Consider the following 19,826-nt stretch of genomic DNA (forward strand, 5'->3'; position numbering starts at 1 on the left):
CAAGGCAGAGGGTGTGCATGAGAGTGATAGAACAGTCTCAAAACTAAAACTAAAAGACAGAACCTAAATAACACTCACAATATAGCCAGACAATATTGATAGACAAACAAGATTGAATGCACGAACACAGTTGAAAGAAATCCTGAAGGTTTTGGAGACTGACTAGGCATACAGTGATAGAGCTTAGGTAAGACCCTGAATTCAATCTCTACACTGGAGGAGGCTAAGCAGATGACACTTTCACACAGTTAATGGGAAGCTTTGGAGAGTAATAAAAGTGAAGTCATCTTTGAATGCTTAACAATAGGAAATGAATGGTCTAGAAGTAATTGAAGATCTATGTATGAAATGCTTTTAAAAATTAAAAATAGAGATTATAACTATTTCATAACTATAACTAGCACCTTCCTAGTGCTCCCCTCCTTTGGTTCTTTGTCAGCCAAGTCTGTGATCCTTCTACCTTGTTCACTATCTCTGTGTCCTTCTTGGAAGCCATGACTTATATCTGTCCATTTCTTGATTGTTGTTTTAAAAACCTCAGAATTCTTAATCTTGAACCAACTTATACCTTTTTAAAAACATTATTTATAGGAATACCTTACTCTCCATGAATAACCATTTTTTTTTCACTGATGTCCTTTCCAATGAATAAAAATTACACAAATAACTTCCTATATTCCCACAATTATTTTACATAACTTTTGTCTCTTCTTGTCCATCATGACCATAATCTGTGTAAGTGAAATAGTTTCCTATTAGTCTCCTTTCTAGCCACAACAGTGAACAGAGCAGTACTGCCAATGATGATGACAATAATAATAATGAGTACTTTATTTATGATGAACTTTCTATGTAGTAGAACACTCTCCAAAAACTATGGAATAGGCAATATTAGCTTCGTATTGCAGAAGGAAAAACCCCAGTATTGGGACACGTTAAATGACCTCATGACCCAGCTTTGTAAGATTTCAAAATATATATTATTAATGCTGTACTAAGCTTCCTGTGGTAGCCACCTTAATTCTGCTCTCCAACATCACAGAGTGACAGGGATCAATGTCATAGCTCTCACAGCACTCTTGCACTAACAGTTCTCTAAGATAACACTCCCAGATCTGGTTCCCCAAATCCATTCTTGTTCACTCATTCTCTTTAACTGCACCATGGCTCTATAAAGATGTGTATGATGCCCTGAAATAGGTGGTTTCACATCCTAGTTTCTGTTAATTTTCTTTTATACATAATGTTACCTTTTTTTTTTTTTTTTTTACTTATTCTTCAAGAAGTCTTCTCTTAGAGACAGGCTTCCTGAATTATTCAAATATTACCACTGACTTTAACCCAACAACTGCTATAGCATACAGAAATTAGAACCTTGAGTTTATTTTCCAAAATTTTTCATATAAATCTTTCATATGAGAAATGATTAAGCTTTGATATTTGATATCCACCTTAACTCTCCTAAAGTAGACACAGTTCTTATCGTAAATTGGACAAAACCTAGAGTCACCTAGAAAGAAGAAATTTTAAAGCTCAACTGGCCTGTGTATATCTGTGGGGAAACTGTCTTGATCACTAATTGATGTAGGAGAGCCCAGCCCATCTTTGGGCGGTGCCACTTCCTGGCAGGTAGTCTATCTACTTTGTAAGAGAAAACTAGCTGAATGTAACCCTGCTAGCAAGACAAAAAAAAAAAAAAAAAAAAAAAAGAGAGAGAGAAAATAGCATTCTTCTTGGTTTCTGCTTCAAGTTCCCACCTTTGGTTCCTTACTCAGACTTCATCAATGATCAGCTGTGACCAGGAAGTGTAAGCCACATTATCCCTTTTCTCTCCTAAGTTGGTTTTAGATCAAAACCATAGCATTGAAAATCAAACCAAAGCAGTCTGACATAAAGGAATGACATAGATAGTTTTCAGGGTCTTAGGAAACACTAAGGTGGGTTGGGTGACTTCCAACTCTCACTGTCACTGAGCAGAAAGCCAATGCGTCCATATTCCAAATCTCCAGGCTCTTCTATCATCTTATTTCTGCTACAGATACCCAAATTTTGTTGTCTATATCACATAAGCCAGAATTTTAAATGCCATTGTTACCATCCTCTCCCTGACCAGTTTTGTCAAGATTAATACCATATCAACGTCTTTTCATTATTTTTTGGTTTCATGGGCTCTTCTCATCCTTATCCACTTTGTCTCCACAGGATTCACTTACTAAGAACAACTGGCTCTCAAATTATTTTTCCTGCTTTTCTCTGAATTGGTATTATTCTATATTTCAAAAAAAGCAAAAGTAACTTAGTGCTTACTGAAAGGATTTTATACCAAATGCTCTACTGGACAACTATCTCTTCATTTACTCAGACACCATTTATCTACTTTTTAAATCTAGTCTGACTTTCACTCTTGCTTTTTCATAGCTCCAATGTTCCTAATAAAGAACTCTTGGAGCCACAAGCTTTTCTTCTGATCCTTAGAATTCTATAGAGACTCACCTCATCAGGGATATTAACCTTTTCTCCATATGGAGGCTGCTATTTTTTAGGTGAACCCTGATGGAGTTTCTGCTTCTTTTTGCTCCTAAAACATTCCTTTTTCACACTTTCAATTAAATTCACTATTGGTCTGTTTCTACCACTCTTTGGTTTACAGTATAAAGCACAGCAAGTCTAAGTAGATGAAAACTAATTATTTGTATATTAACGTTTCTTTAGAGCTGTCACCATAGCATGGGTATAAGGCCATTCACTAAGATCACTGACTGAACTCTGAAGGTTAAGTACGAGTGAAGATATGGGTGGGTGAAATGGTTGAAGGGAGTATGGGAGAAGTTAAAGGAAAGATAGTGGGAGATGGATTAGATAAATCATACACTGGATGTATGAAATTCTCAATAAATTGCCTTTATGTAAAATGTAAAAAAAAAGGGACCAGGAGAATTTATTGAGATAGATTGGTGGTTGCTTAGAGTTGGCAAACATACAAAAATTAGAATTTGACTATTAATGAATATGGAGTTTCTTTTTAGAGGTTCTAAAAGAGTGGTTATCATTGTACCACTGTAACTATACTAAAACACAGTGAATCATACACTATAAAATAATTGTAATATATTCTTGAATCAAAGAGAAAGAAAAATACATTTTGCTTCTCCTACTTTCATTATTTGATTGAGATATAATTTACATACCATATAATCCTACATTATTAATACAGGCCATCCTAATATAAGCTTTAAAAATATACACAATCTTCTTCATCTAAACATTCCTGACCTACCCAAGTTCAGAATATTGTAAATAATACTTGTTACATGAATGAGAGACACACAGTTCTAAATGTATCAACAGTAATGTATAAATGTTGTATTTGGATTATGTATATTTTGTAGATTGGCTTTGGTTACTCAAAATACCATCTGTAAAATCATTTCTATGGGAAAATACATATTGAAAGCAAAATCTAAATCTAGCAAGAATGTACAACCATACTTCACCACCACCACTCTCAAAATAAGCCAAGTAAGACCTATCACTCCCTCCAATTCTTGCCCAGAAAAACCTCTTCTACAAACAGATCTGGTAAAAAACCCAGGATACACCAACCTCCAGGATGCAAAAGAAGAACTCCCAAGTTTTTAGGATACCTTCTCTTTTCACTGTGGTCTCAAAGTGTACTCAAAATATTACTATTGAATTCATAAAGACTTTCGCCTTGTACGTTTTTAGCATGGTCCTACCATGTGATAAAGACTGGCCTAAAACTCATTATACAGGCAAGACTGGCTTCAGCTTCATGACCTTTTTGCTTCAGACTCCTGAGTATTGGAATTGTAGTCATGAAGTATCACACTCCATGCATCTATTTAAATATAAACTGCATCTATTTATAGATTTGCAAACTTAAAGTAGGAGCTATGGTTTTATTCTCTGACCCACCTACTCCAGCTTTCTCCTTAATATGTTAATACATATTAATTAATACATTAACTTAATAGAGAACTAAACATGTAATTTGGTTAGTCTGAAGACGGAATGAGCATAATCCATGTAGTGGTTTGAATGTGAAGTACCCACCGTGGGCTCATGTGTTTGAACACACTATCTCGAGTTGGTGGTACACTGGGGAAGGCTACACAACGTTTAGGAGATGGGCTTTACTGGACAAAGTAGGCTACTAGAAACGGGCCTTGAAGATTTACAGCCTAGACCCCCACTTCCTGTTGGCTGTCTGCTTCCTGAATATGGATACGACATATCTAGCCATCCTTCCTTTCCCACCCCTCCTTTGCCAAGATGGACAGTGTCCTCCCTGAACAGAATTTAAAATAAACCCTTCCTTCCTCAAGGTGAGTAGTCAAGGTATTGTATCACAACAATGACACAAGTAGCTAACACAATCAGTATTTTTTCATAAATATGCTTACCTCCTGCAGTTGGCAAGCTTTGACAACGCTCTTGTATCTGTATTCATCATAGGAAACACCAAAGATGATATTATCTTTGACAGTGCCCGGCATAATCCAAGAAAACTGCGAGCAGTATGAAACTCTTCCACTGTGCTTAACAATTCCCTCTGAAGCTTCCAGTTCTCCCAAAATCAACATCAGGAGTGATGTCTACAAATAAAAGCAACTGCTAAATTGTTTGATCAGATTACTTAGCTTTTTCTTGCCTGCAATTATTCTAATCAGATGTCTTCCAATGTTTAAAGAGTCTATAAACTCATTTGATTAAAGATGTTTTTGGTACTTCATGACTTTTCTAGGCATAAAAAATACGAAAGGAATGAAAGAGACCTGGGTAACACAGATACTATGTTCAAGATCAAGGTTCACAAAGAAGAGTGAGCCCCTACATAAGTTGCTGGGATCAGTTTTCAGGTGGGAGATTGGTGACAGTGAACACTTGTTGAGAGCTCATGGGCTAGGTGCTGCCTCTATGCTCTAACTATATGAGCGTGTTTAACACAATAAACTAACATAGATTCAGTGTTATCTTCTTCTTTTAAATGGAGATTAGTCTGAAAAAAGAAGCATATTCAGATAGTCTTTCTTAATTAATGTTTATAACCTAAGAGTTAACTCAGAAGAACTATCATTTAAAAGAAGATTTATCAATATTATTCATGCAAAATAATAAAATTCTTTCATCTTATTAGTATGAAAATTTGCTTTCACCTTTACCAAATACTAAAAAGATATGCATTTCAAAATTGTTTTAAAAAGATTTCTTTGTGTGCCACTTTTATATAACTATGAAAGTAAAAAAGTAAGAAAAGAACTTAAATATGCTATGTGTCCTCACAAGAGGAGTCCTAAGTAAAAGCAAGTATGTATGAAACAGACAACAGAGCAGGATGTGGTATAGAGAATTGTTAATCTCCTTAAGAAAAGCTGGATGTCAAGTGTTTGTGTGTGGGGGGGAGGGAGGGAGGGAGGGAGGGAGGGAGGGAGGGAGGGAGGGAGGGGAGGAGGGGGGGGAGGGAGGTACAATGTGAACATGTGGTCACTCGTACCCTTCTGTGTGCATGGAGAGGTCAGAACAGGATATTAGGTATCTTCTATGTCTCTTCTTATTGCTTTGAGACAAACCAAGTGTCTCAATGAACTGCAGCTTGCAGTTTCAGCTACACTAGCTGACAGTGAGTTCTCAGTATCCAACTGTCTCAGCCTCTCAAGGTAGGGTTATGGATGCACATAATATGGGAGCTTTTCAAACTCAGGGCCCTGTGCTTACACAGAAAGTGATCTTAATCTACTGTACCATTTAGTAGAAAGAAAACCAGGTAGCAGAGGAAGGAAAAACACTCATTTTATCCGAGCTCCTTTTGAGTGAACAAAATGTAAAAAATAAATGAAATATGAAGCACATATAAATATTATAAATATATCCAATAGAACAAAATATAGACTCTACAGAAAATCATTATATAGTTACTCCTTAGTATCCTTGAGTACAATGTAGTATCCTAAACAAAAATTTTATTTTTCACTTTTCTTACTTAACTACATATCTTGAAAAGGTTTCTATAACCAAAGACTAGAGAACTTCAATACATAGCCATACTACCCCAAAGATACCTATATAAAAACTCTGTAAATATATAAGGTTATAACATACAAGATTATTAGGTTATATTTAAGGCTTAAACAATAAACTATCAAATTGAAAGGTATAAAATTAACTTTCAATATTAATATTTTAAATCTTATAGCTAGACATTTTTCCAGTCAAATGCTAGTTTTTCTTCCTTATTATTACAGAACAGCAGTCTCTCCGAGTAAGTTATCAGATGACCTGATCAGAAATGAACCCAGAGCTTTCTCTGCCTTCACAGCAATTTTCTGTGAGAGGGAAGATCAGTTCCAGATTCTAATTACTTATTCATCAATTTTCGTAGAATTGCCTGAGGGTTAATTACTCTCAGGTTAATCACAGGTTGATAAATTCAACAACCTGTGATTCCAAAGCTATTTTATACATATTACATGCATTGATCTTAAGTACATGAACAATTCATTTTTAAAATTCTGTGTAACACAAGTAATACCTTCTCCTAAGCAGACAGTGTGCTTTCAGGTCATCTGTGTCTTTTATATCATTAACTACGCAAATTCCTGTGGTACTATTTTCTTTTAATAGTGAAAACTGTCTCTAATTCCATATCAGAAAATGAGGAAAAAATAACACTCTGAGGAACAAGTGTTTCTGTAGGAAGAAAATATAAAACTATAACTACTTTATTTAAAATGTCCATGTCATCTGTCTGGCCCCAGTGTGAGAGGATATACCTAACCCTGTAGAAATTGATGTCCTAGAGAAGAGATATGCCCAGGCTTAGGCACCCTCTCAGAGGCAAAGGGGAGGGTGAATGGGGTAGAGAATTCTGGGAGGGGGGATGTAAGTAAGTAAAACAATTAATTAAAAAGAGCAATAAAGATCATTTAGTATTTAAATAATGAATAAAATAAAACAATATAAAATGCCCATGTCACATGTAAGAAAACAACTGGAGGGAAAAATAAGCAAACTATACAGTGATTAGAAAATCTGTGCTACTTTATTTCCAAAATCTCATATAAAACTCTTTAAAATAAAATCCCTGCTTAAGATATTAATATAACATAGAAACAAATTTCCTTTTAGAATTCTTTTATTTTAATTATTAATTACTATTAATAATTAATAATTTATTTACTTTATATCCTGGCTTCAGCCCCCTCTCCCAGTCCCACTCTCACAAATCCCTACCTTCATTACCTCCTCCCCTTCTCGTCAGAGAAAGAGAAGGCCATTTGGGGGACCAGCCCACTATGGGACATCAAGTCTCAGTATGACTAAATCCATCCTCTCCTAATGAGGTCCCAACAAAGCAGTCCTGCTAGGGGATAGGGGATCCAACTGCAGACAACATAGACAGCCCCTGGTCCAATTGCTATAGGACCCCCATGAAAAGCAAGCTGCCCATCTTCTATAAATATGTAGAGAGCCCAGGACCAGCCCCTGCATGATCTTTGGTTGATTTGATCTCTGTGAGCACCCATGGCCCCAGGTTAGTTGACTCTGTAGGCCTTCCTTGTGGTGTCTTCGAACGCTCTGGCTAGTTCAATCCTATACCTCACCCTTACATTAGATTTCCTGAACTCAGCCTGATATTTGGCTGTAGGTCATTGCATCTGTTTCCATCCACTGCTGGATGAAGCCTCTCAGGAGACATCTATGCTAGGGCTCCTGTGATCTTTAATTTTCATTTTTATTTTATAACAGCATTGCCTCATCCTTCTTTTAGCCCCTCCGCTTTTTTCTTTCCATCTTTCCTCTCTCATTGCTTCATATACTACAAGAGAATTTTAGGGATTAATAAACATATGTGTATATTACTGAAAGGTACTCTAAAACTGTTGTTGTTTGTTAAAGGTACTCTGATTGCAACAAGGATCTATTTTATGGATCTCCACAGCAAGTACTTTTCTGCTCAAAGGACAGACTCAAGTCAAATTTCATTTCTTTGGTCTTTAATGTATTATCTAGGTATCTATGAAAAAACAAGCATCTACCATTATCTATGCAACAGAACATGTCTGAAACATCAAGAGAAAGCAAAGAAATTACATCTTTGAGCACTTTTCACTTCTAACCAATTAGATTTTGTCAGATGTCTCTCCGAATCATAATTGATTGTTCTTGGTACTGGGTGTGGAGTCACATAGCCACTGAATAAATTAACATTTAAAAAAACCTTTCACTTGACATATTTTAATAATATCTAAAAATCAAAACTTGGTCTATTCAATAAAAACCCACCTATATAGAGAGGTCAAATATATATACGAAAAGAGCTCAAGAGCTTAAATCTAAACCAGGGTTTTTGTTTTTTCCAGCTCTGAAATATAGATCTGTACTAAAAAATGGATAAAAGGATAGTTTTTAACCAATAGTTCTTAAAAGCCACACACACACACACACACACACACACAAACACACACACACACACACATATATATATATATTATATATACATATATATATATGTATATATAATAAGGTTAAATTATTTACAAAAAAGTCATAAGAAATTATGTGAATAACTAAAAACCTAGAGAAAAATCATTACTGAACCAACTTATATTTTAAGGAAACATTATACTCAAACATTCCTACATGTTATACATAATGTATATTATACCAGATATTCCATACATATATGAATTTTTCTGAAATATTTCATATACTGAAAACTAGAGAAAAAGGAGAAATGAACAGTAAATTAAATTCTTAATAATAAGGAATAAAAAGACAAGAAACAAACAACAACAAAAAACCTGATGTCTCGGCAAGATACACCATCAATGGTACAACAGTGGCATCCTAGGGGTAACCAACAGCTGCTTGATCAGATCTAAGGGCAAATCATTAAGGGTATTCAATTCATATCTAGTAATCTAGTAATGTAGACCTAACTACTAACCATAGCTGGAGAGAGGTCATAGCTCTTAGGGGAGATCCTACTACTGTCATTTTGCAAACTAATATAATTTCTAACTGGGTTCTAAATACTTATCTTCATAGCCACAGGTAAGCATAGTTCTCACCTCTTATCAAAGACACATCTTTTTTTTCCCCTTGGATGGAAACTATGGCAGAGATCTACAGCTAGTCAAAGAAGAATTGGCCACGTTGAAACATCTACAATGCAAACTCTATATTTAAGGCTCAGGGCAAATTGTGAAAGATGGGGCTAAAAGATAGCCAGAGAACAGGCAAGTCTACTGCTAGGTAGTGTCTCCTAGACATGAGATGCTACACCTATGAAATATTCAAGATAATGTTATCTAAACAAGTCCTACATGATGACATTACTAGTTGAGATGACAATGAAGATGAGGTTATCTCACAATGCTCCATCCCTTAGATGAAAAATTACAGGCAAAGTTATTGAGAAGGAGAATCAATTTTCCCCAAAAATGACCTCTTTGATAGGTTATCCAATCTTAAGTGATCAGTTCTAAACATATGTATATATAAAACACAAAATTATATCCAGAATATTATGTATAATAATAATAAATAAAAATGTCTTGAATTTGAATGGGAGTGAGGGAGGTACATGGAAGGAGTTAGATATTGGAAACGGGGATAGAAATTATGTAAATACAGTATATGTGTATGAATTTCTCAAAAAATTAACAATTTAAAGAGACAGTACCTTTCCTGCTCCAGTAGATCCAGTAATAGCCAACATCTCTCCTTTCTCTATATTCAAATTGATGTTTTTCAACACAGGATTTCCCACAAGACAGAGATGACTCAAAGTGAGGTGGTTCTCAGTACTGGAATGTTTTCTGTCATCATTGTTTAGTTGCACTTTCTCCAGTAATTCCCCAAATCTCTATTTATACACATTAAAGATAATGTTTTTAGATTTTCCATAGAAAACTATGTACAATCAGTTTAAGAAATAGATGGTAAGGATTCATTAAAAACACACATATTATTAAATTAATTTATAATATATAACTATAAAGCACATGGTTTCTGGAGAGCATGGTTCAGTGAATTTGAGAAATAAGTATATTTAATGAGAACAAAATTTCTTTCTCAGACTTTTTCTTATCATTGCCTCAATCTCATATTATTAATGGCTAAAGTGTGTGTGTGTGTGTGTGTGTGTGTGTGTGTGTGTGTGTGTATACCAGAAGTATAAGGAAGTATATACATACACCTTTATTCCTACAGACTTGGCAAATAAACATTAATTAATCTTCAACATAATATATAAGGCCAGTTTTACCATCTTCCTCTTTTAAAACTATAGACTCTGGTTCAGCAAGGTAAATGATCAGTCACAAACAAGGAGTTCACAGGGTAGAATTACAACACAATCCTCACTTCTGTTCCTCTAAGATTTGCTCCAAACATTTATCATTGGCTATAAATACAAATGATGAAGTTACTAGTAGATTCAAAGTAATTTTTCTATACAAGAGTATGTGTGGAGTGGAGAGAAATCCTCTTTTAAAAATTATTTGCCTCTCTATTGCTCAATGGAAGCTCTGAGGTATTGTTTCCAAAGCAAAATAAATAGCATCAAATAGTGACCATGAAGAAGCCATGAAACCAGTGTGCCTAGTTTTAAGTGAATCTATTTTTAGGTCCTCAACATCCAAAGATTCTCTTTCCTAAAGTTAACCTGCCTGAGAATTCATTGTCTGCTACTTCTTATGATCTGCTTGTACCTCACAATTGTTCTTGCCTCGATTTCTACAGAAACAACTGCCTTTGCCGATATCACTAAGGTACTCTCTAGAGTGTGAAAAATCAGACCCAAACAATGGCATTAGAGGGAGCAATGATGTCTTGAAACAAGAGAGAACCACAAAAGCAAAGATAAAAATAGTAAGGGGAAAAAAGGAAGTAACATTGTATTTCACCTAGATTTCAAATGTAGGGATCTATTTTCACATTTCAAAAATAGTACTTCTAAATTCAACATTGGAGATTTGATTAGGAGGAGTTAGGAGGAAGAGTAGAAATTGAACATGGTAAAGAACATTTGTCTAATCCAAGTTTGGCATGTAATGCATCCTAGGCTTGCCTCTCAGGTGTTGCCATCAAAGGAGATGGAGAATATGCTGGAACAAGAAAGCAGTAAAGCTTGAGGAGCAATAACTATGGAGTGTATTAGGATCATGCAAGATATGTAGGTTATCATGCATGACATTCAGGCCTGGAACTAAGTCTAGAGATTTGCATTTGCATGTCATCAGTTCACTGATGCTGAGGCTGAATGAGGTCAGTCACACCATATACAGAGTGAGTAAACTGCTGTAAGGTGCTCATGGTAACTCAATGGTTCATCAATGCTGAGTGATAGGCAGGGAAGACTTAGAAGCCATGATCGGAGAAGTAATCTTCCCTGATGAACCATTACATACAAAGTGCACTAATGAACAGCCCATGTAAATCATCTTAGTCAGTAGGAAAATAATGTCTTCATTTTATAGATGAAGACACTAGAGGCTTGACAACTTGAACATAGTATGATTTAGATTACATGGAAAGTGTACTGCAGAAACAGGATTTAAATATAGTACCGAAGGTATCATCTTCCTAGCCAATTACATGACATCAATTATATGACATTAAAGAAATAAAGATGCTTTAGGTTGCCCGCAATGTCCCTGGTTCCCCAGTTTTCACTTTATAAAAGAGAATAGCCCCTCTTTATAGCTCTATCAGAAATAGTATTTTTCAAATCTTATATCTTATTGAGTAGAAATTTAGGTGCACGAAAAGGAAAAGGCTCAATTGTTTACATATTTTAAAAATCCACAATATTTAGAAATTCTCACCTCCTCCCAAAATGCTGTTACATTCTCCATGACTATGCCTGTGGTCATTAAGTTATACTCCAGTACTTTATATTCTTGATTCTGTAGGAAATCCTAGTCAATGAAGACCAAATCTCTCAATTGTAGAATCACAATAGCAAAAATGTATTGTTATATTTTCTTACACTCTAACATTAAAATGTCTTGTATGGATTTTAACAATTAAATTAGAAGTTGCTTCTTAATAAATTAACTTTATAATTGTGTTAAAGTTAAAGTATCAAGCAGAAGGATTCATCACAGTCAAAATATATTCTTTAAATATTTTAGCGTATGACATTAGTCTTATAAATTAGATATCAGTGCACAGTTGCTTCTTTATTATACTGTTATATCTTGACAGTTATTCATATCTCAGTTCAAGGCTAGTACAAATGAATAGAACAACAATTTTTTTTCAACACTCTCTTTACAAGCAACATTACAGTCATAGCTTCTCTATATGAAGGGAAGTAGAAGGACTTCACAGAACTACTTCACTGTTCTCTGAGAAAAGCCTCCGTCGGAGAATTCAAACCACATGGTTCTTAGGGAAGGTGGAGAGCATAAGACTTAAATCTGTGAACCTGGAAGTCCTCACTGGACTTTGCCTGGCCTTTTGTCTTTCTTCTTTGCCCCCCCCTTCCTCTATTGGTTTGTCTCATTTCCTTCTCTTTTATTCAGATGTTTCTGTGTTACAGTTGACTGATATTCCCATTTCTCCTCTTACCTCTCTGCCCTTCTCTCTGCCTTTCTTCTCTCATCTGCTACCCTACTATAGTGATGGAAGCAGATAAATAAGATTCATCACAGAGCCACTATGATTCTAAGTTTCAGTAACTACTCTAGTCACACAACCCAAGTCCATTTAACCGTAGAGGTGAAACGTTGAGTAGAAAAGGCTGAGGATGATTGTGATGAGCTGGCCAAGGCATACACTATTGAGGGCAGTTGCTGTAACTATGGGAACCCAAATGACTATATAACCTCAATTCTCCAGAAGACACTCAACACACGTATGTGTATACACATGGATGCCTGTGCACAGTGGTACAAATGATATCTCTCTACTTCTAATTTCTATTGACTAATTCAAAATTTCAAAGACCAAATAAAACAGATATAAAAGCTAAAATTACATGTTGTCCATCATTTGTAACATCAGCCCAAGGTAAACAAGCCACTTAAAAAGCAGCCTGTCGTCCACCCTATATTTACTCCTCATAATGATTTGTTTTCTGCACAGATATTTTAAAGGATAATAAGACATTTTGTCTCAGAAGTTTATTGAATTTGCTACGAATAAACTACTTCTTATGTAATGCTCAAAATAAACCTGTAAGTCCCACTTGCCCAGGATCAGGTAACTTCCTGGCATGCTGGGAGCTGAAGTTCTTGGAATATAACAATGCCTCATGGGAAAGTAAAGTGGACTATAAGGTGAGCATTATAGGATTAGCTGGGACATTTTTTTAACTTCCTACTGAAGTTTACTTTCAATGTTTCTGGATATTTACAAGCTGTCTAGAAATTATCTATTGACATATTTCTTAGATGGGATTTTCTAGATTACAGGAACAATTATTTTAAATTCATTTGACCTATGAAATCTCCTAGGATTTTATTTCATTAGATTTTTCCTGTAAGAGCTCCTAAGACTATGTATGAAAATGAAGAGAGGAAATCTAATCCATTAATAAGTCCAAAATCAAGAAATTCATTTTAGAGATTTTTTCCCCACTATACAAATCCTAAAATATTTCCTAAATCATGTAAGCATATCATCATGGAATTTACCTGTATTTTTCTTATCATTCCAATAGAATCATACCATATCTGTACAGCTGTGGGGAATTGCCGCGTGACTGACATACGGAGGACGATACAGAATGAAATGGTTGTGAATATTTTTCGGAGGATGATTCCATTGATGACTGTGTAGGGAAGCACAGAAAGAAAGACTACAAAGAACCCTGAAAAGAAGAAGGCAGAGCTAGTGCAGAACCTCATATAGGCTGCCTTCCGGGTCATTTTCAGTTCTGCCCTGTGGAAAACAGAAGAAGACACGACATGTTATTTTCTTTCAATTATCAAGTGTCTTAGAATATAAAATCTAAATATACAGTCCAAAGTTTCGGCAAGTGATAAAACTTCTCTTGGCCTTAGTTAGCTTATATGACTGTTAATGAATATACCATGTATTTACACAGAATACTTGTTAACATAAAATAATTAAGAACTTCAACTACAATCATAATTTAATTTTAATTATAATTAAAATTAATTTAAATTGTACTATCTACATAGATTTAATTTTATATTATTTTTATATCTTTTCTTTAGTAACTTCATTATCAATGGTTTTTTTGGGGGGGTTTTGTTTGTTTGTTTGTTTTTGTTTTTTTGTTTTTCAAGACAGGGTTTCTCTGTGTAGCCCTGGCTGTCCTGGAACTCACTCTGTAGACCAGACTAGCCTCGAACTCTCGAACTCAGTAATCCACCTGTCTCTGCCTCCCAAGTGCTGGGATTAAAGGCGTGTGCCACTACCACCCGGCTTCATTATCAATGTTTGAGGTGATATGTGGAAGGGAAAACAATGTTACAAGCTTTATGAACAAAAATGACAATTTTGTAGTTATCCATCAGATTCTTAGCATCTTTTGAGATTCTAGCTGGGCTTTAAATATCATTGACAAGGTATATATATCAAAGAGGAGAGGGTCTCAGGTGTTAACAAGGACACAGAGCACCTTTGAAACGTGTTACTGAGTAATCTTTTCCCAGCCACATCTACTGATGCTGAGATGCTGCTCTAGCTTCCCAGAAGCTACCTTGTAGCCAGAGGCCAACTGATTCAGTTGCAGGTGGTTCTTCCAAGAGCAGAGAGTAGCTCCTTCCTCCTATTTCCTTCCACTGCAGTGTAATTATCTGCATCACCCTTCACTTGAGTTGCAATCCTCTAGTCTGTTCCAGTCTGAACTCCAACTGTGAGGTATTTACTTTTTTAACATATACAGGAAGAGGTGAAGTGTTTTAACGAGCAAAAAGCAAGGATCACAGAAGATGGTGACAAACAGGAAGATGAAGAACAATACTGCCTTCAGCTCCACCACAGTTCCAGGAGCCATAAAACTTCAAGCCACTAGTGACCACTTGTAACAAGAACCTGTTTTTGTGTGGGCAAAGACCAATGGTGAACACAAAATGAAGGCTCTGTCTGAAAGGAACAGTAAATGATCTACAAACTGGTGCAGGAAGGCACATGCCATACAGATACTATGCTTCCACATACCTCTATTCTAGAGAAACAAGTATTATTGTCAAGTGGTAGAACTAAATAAAATTTTACATATATATTTTTTTTCTCATAGAAAACAATGTACTACTGAGCTCACTGGTAGAGGTCACGTGTATAACCTTTATTGTGATCAGCCTAATGAGTTGTAGTGTTTTATCTTTCACTATTATTCGGGTTCTGCCTGTCTTACCTATGTTTAAAAGAAGCCACTCTTCCCTCAAGTTAAATGTGATTTCATCACTAAAGGAAACATAATACTTCCCTTGTAGAGATGTAGTTAAGCTTAGAAGAGAGCATAGTAGAAGATGTAAAAGGGCAATGTATACCCCTTTTCTTCTAGAGATAAAAAATATATTGATGAGGCTGGTATGTATAAAAGAAGAGACTTGTTTACAAATGGTATTAGTGTGTCAAAATTGCTCAAATATATTAGAATAGCTCAGAAAAGTGAGAAATCACACAGGAAAAACAATCTAAAACACTTGCCAGAATCATCTAGAAACTAATATAAAATCCCTAACATTTTATGAGTCATAAAAAAATTCTATCAGTTTCTTATAAAAAATGGAAAGTGCCTTTATTGTTAAAAAGCAATAAAAGGCAGTTTTTTTCAAGACCATTTGCATACCCTTTGGCCCAGTTCAACAGTAGCCTAGGTTGAGGTAATAATCATCCTTATAAGAGCTCCTAGAACATTGGGTCAGTCTCGCCTAGAACATTGTATTTGTTCTGCGGAGTAAAGCAATTCTTGCTTCCCTTTTACGTCAGAACTCTCCAGCTTTTTCAGGTAACAATTTCATGCTGTATCAAACAGGTTACAACCAGACAAATGCTAGCTATCAGAATTAACCAACCCGAAATACAGAATAGGTAAGATGGATTTCATCATGTGAGGGAAGGAGGGGTAAAATACCCATGTCAAAAAAAAAAACCTGTCAGCTACAGGAACGACCTTCTGAGAGCTGATTTTGAAGCCTGAGAAAACTGGATAGGTTGGTAACCTCATAAGCCCTGCCATGACTGTGTTTACAGGAATTGTGTGAGGGAGCACTCAACTTGTTAATGTGAAAAACAACTCTTATCAACTCAACAGTTCCCCAAGATCTTTAAGGATGTTTCTGGAAAGAAAATGCAATTCCTTTCCTGGATTTACCTTGAAAAGCATAACAAAAACAGGTGACCAATAATATTTGGAAAATAAATACTCTTTTGCTCTTTCTATTTACATGGCAAAGGACTTAACATTTCAGCATTTCCATTGTTGTTCCAATCACACACCTGTGGCTCCTTTACCACTGTCTACAGGTCTCTGGCAGCCTGAATATGAAATAGCCCAAATTCGCACCATTGCAAAGAGCACTTTTTGTTTCCCTATGAAATACTCAAATATCATGTCTTTAAATTGGTATCCCTCATGGTGCATCTGCCCCCAGAAGTCTAAAACATTTCCTTGATTGTAGTTGGTAGAATAGGGAAGTCAACTAAAGAAAAATGTTACATGTACAGCAATGGTCATGTTTCTTTTACCCAAAATTATCTCAGCAATTACGTATCAGTCTGTGCTGGACTTTTTTTTTTGGGGGGGGGGTAGAGGTAATCTTTACTGATCTGCATGCAAAAGGTCATCTGAGGTGAAAGAAGACAAGACACACACTGGTCCAAAGTAAAGATTCCATCTCAGTAGGTGGCCTTTGTTACAGGGAGTAACTTAGCCTCTTTTAAGCAATTTACATGAGTAACACTAAGGAAATTTTCCTTTGTCATTACTCCTCAGGCTCAGAATACAGGTAGAAGTTGTCCAAATGTGGCTGTCATCCACTCTTGTAAGTCATACCACTTGAAGTACAGTGTCATACAAGATCACCCTTTCCACTCAGAACTATATATTTTAGTATTCCCATTTATGGTTTCAATTAGCCTCCAGCATCTTCATCATTGTTTTAATTAAATTCAGGGTACGAAACAACTATTAACTAGTATAGGAGAATCCTTAGTAAGAGATAACTATCCATGTACTACAAAAGAACAAGTGAATCAACTGTAAAACCATAAGCCAGGGACAGGTGTGGTGGCACATGACTTTAAGTTCTAGGTCTACATACTGAGGTCTAGCCAAGGGTACATAGAGAGACCCAGTCTCAAAAAACAAAAGAAAACATTTACTCATCAAAATGATTTTATGCCACTGATGTATAAACTATGGTAAAACTCAGGATTTACACTTGAGTTTTAGAGGAAAGTTCAGATGAGTTGAAAATCCACCCGAGTGCTCAGATTTAAATGTTAAATATAAAATTGGACCAGTATTGTAATTATGTCAACTTACTCTCTCAAGTTTTCAATTATTTTCTCCATCGCTGATTCCCAACAATATGCCTTAACAGCATAGATATTATCAATAATTTCTGATGTGATCACGAGTCTTTCATTGATCTTTGCAGCTCTGTTATCTCTGTAAACCAATCAATTGATCAAACAATCAATAACAGAAACAAGTCAAATTATCTACTAATAACTTCAAACTTTTAAGAAATTCCGTATTTTCTATTACATAGATAAATATGTTGTTATTAAATAGCTGGGAACAAACAAAATTCTAGCTAGGTGGTGCACATTTTTAATTCCAGCACTCAGGAGGGAGAGGCAGGCAGATTGCTGAGTTCTAGATTGGCTTGATCTATAGAGTGAGATCCAGGACAGCCAGTGCTACAGAGCGAAGCCCTGTCTCAGAAAAACAGGAATTAAAAAAAAATCAAAGGCAATTGTACCATCTAGCACATCCCTCTTGAGTGTCAGATACACACCATTAGATGAACTTTGGACAATATCTCTAATTCAATCCTTTACAAAGTCCCTAAGAGGTGATCCACTTCATTTTGTGAGGCAAAAGTGTATACAAACTTAAACATAAAAATTTGTCTGTGTCCCCAGATTTTCAACTTTTGTAACCCTTTTATTATAGGGAGAATTATTTACACAATTAAAATAACCCCTTCTAAGTGATTTGTCATGGTTTTATTGTCAAGGCATAGAGAAGCCCAATTCAAATTCCTTCAAGCTTTGACAAAATTCACTACCTGTACTTCACCATCATCTTCCCTAAGATAGCTTGAAAAATAACCAGGATTATCAGTAAACCAAGGCCACAGAAGGCTGAGAACTGTAACAAGTCCCAGAGAAGCCCCATCAGAAGAGCCACTTGTAAAGGAGCAATCCATATAAAATGTGCCAAGGCAAGTCCCTGAAACATAAAAGCACAGAGAAAATCAAGTGGCATATTACACTCCACCATAAAAAACATGCAAAGAAACACATGTGGAAGAAAATGAGCACTGAAGATTTTTCCAGTCAAGAAATTCACAGTTCTGAGCATACTACAATTTACATATTGGGCTTAATTGATGTATAGTTATTGCAATATGTTTTTATTCATTGGAATTGAGATTATATATCTTTGAAATTGTGCCCAAGTTTTATTAATGTCCTTTTTGAATAAAGCTAGTGTCCTCATATGGAACACGTGAGAACAAGGGACTCTCTTAAGAGGTTTACTAAACACACACACATACATACATACACACACAGTATCTGGTTCTCAATTCAACAGTAATTTATTTAACATTTTCTCTATTAAGTACTGGAAATGCAAAGATAAACAAACCACAGTATCTGTCCTCAAGGACCTTGAATTTACTTGTGACATAAGACAGCACAGAACAAGAATTGCTCAGAGTATCATATTTAGCCAAAGTACATAACAATTTAAAAGTATTATACTAAAAGGAAGCAAGCTAAGTCTGATAAGGATTAAGTTTTGAAAAACATTATTAAGAGCAAGCTGAGGTATGTTTGAGTTGGGCAATTTTACCTGACCTCAGAACGGCGCTCTGCTACACAACTAAGCTTTCCCAGTTTCCAGAAATAGCCAAAGTAGGTATGGGTGGAACTTTATCACTGTTATCTGATACAGGATAAATCTTTCTTTAGAATTGCTTGATTTCTAATAAAATGCATAAAACATTAAATAAATGGGTACATACTTCATCAAATTTGTTCAGGTTGTTGGAAAGAAGACTAACAAGTTGTCCAATACTTATTTTATCAAGAACACGGCTTGACAACTTTAAAGTCTAAAAGAAAAAAAATGTGAAGTTAGGTAATAACAAACAAATGTAAAATGTATTCATAAAATAATGCTATAGTAAAATGTGACTACATGTATCTTAACCAGAGGGGTCAACCTTATTTCATATTTGTTAGTTTTATAATTTCTCAGCTTTACAAATATTTAACTTAAAAACAAATATTATATTAAAATACTTAAATTTGAATATTTTCTGTCATATAGAAATATTTTGTCTTTGACAATAAAAATGATATTGTATTTCCATTTGCAAAATGTAAGGTGGAATGTCTTTTTTGTTGTTGTTTTGTTTTTATTTGAGTTTGGGGGATTTGTTTTACTTTTCTTTAACAGAAACAAATAGTACACCGTATTCAGGTAAGCCAGACCCAAAAGGACAAACACTACCAGTTCTTCCTTATATAAGGATCTCAGCTGTTCATTCTGAGAATATTAAGTGTAACAACATGTTGACAAAAGTAAGAAAGATAGAGAGAAACATTAGAGAGAGAGAGAGAGAGAGAGAGGGAGGGAG

General features: G+C 35.3%; 1 protein-coding gene across 1 annotated transcript in view; it reads right to left on the bottom strand.

The window, feature by feature from the left end:
* Window positions 1-19,826, bottom strand: part of Cftr (cystic fibrosis transmembrane conductance regulator) — a 165,651-nt gene that overhangs the window by 80,250 nt on the left and 65,575 nt on the right. The window contains exons 5-11 of the mRNA XM_028778439.1: window positions 19,209-19,298; window positions 18,246-18,409; window positions 17,495-17,620; window positions 13,668-13,914; window positions 11,853-11,945; window positions 9,707-9,889; window positions 4,425-4,616 (exon numbers count right to left, since the gene is read on the bottom strand). Coding sequence (XP_028634272.1) covers window positions 4,425-4,616; window positions 9,707-9,889; window positions 11,853-11,945; window positions 13,668-13,914; window positions 17,495-17,620; window positions 18,246-18,409; window positions 19,209-19,298 — 1,095 coding nt within the window. The remainder of the gene's footprint in view (window positions 1-4,424; window positions 4,617-9,706; window positions 9,890-11,852; window positions 11,946-13,667; window positions 13,915-17,494; window positions 17,621-18,245; window positions 18,410-19,208; window positions 19,299-19,826) is intronic.

This window comes from Grammomys surdaster, unplaced genomic scaffold, assembly GCF_004785775.1.
Source record: "Grammomys surdaster isolate TR1022 unplaced genomic scaffold, NIH_TR_1.0 335, whole genome shotgun sequence".
Classification (NCBI taxonomy): Eukaryota; Metazoa; Chordata; class Mammalia; order Rodentia; family Muridae; genus Grammomys; species Grammomys surdaster.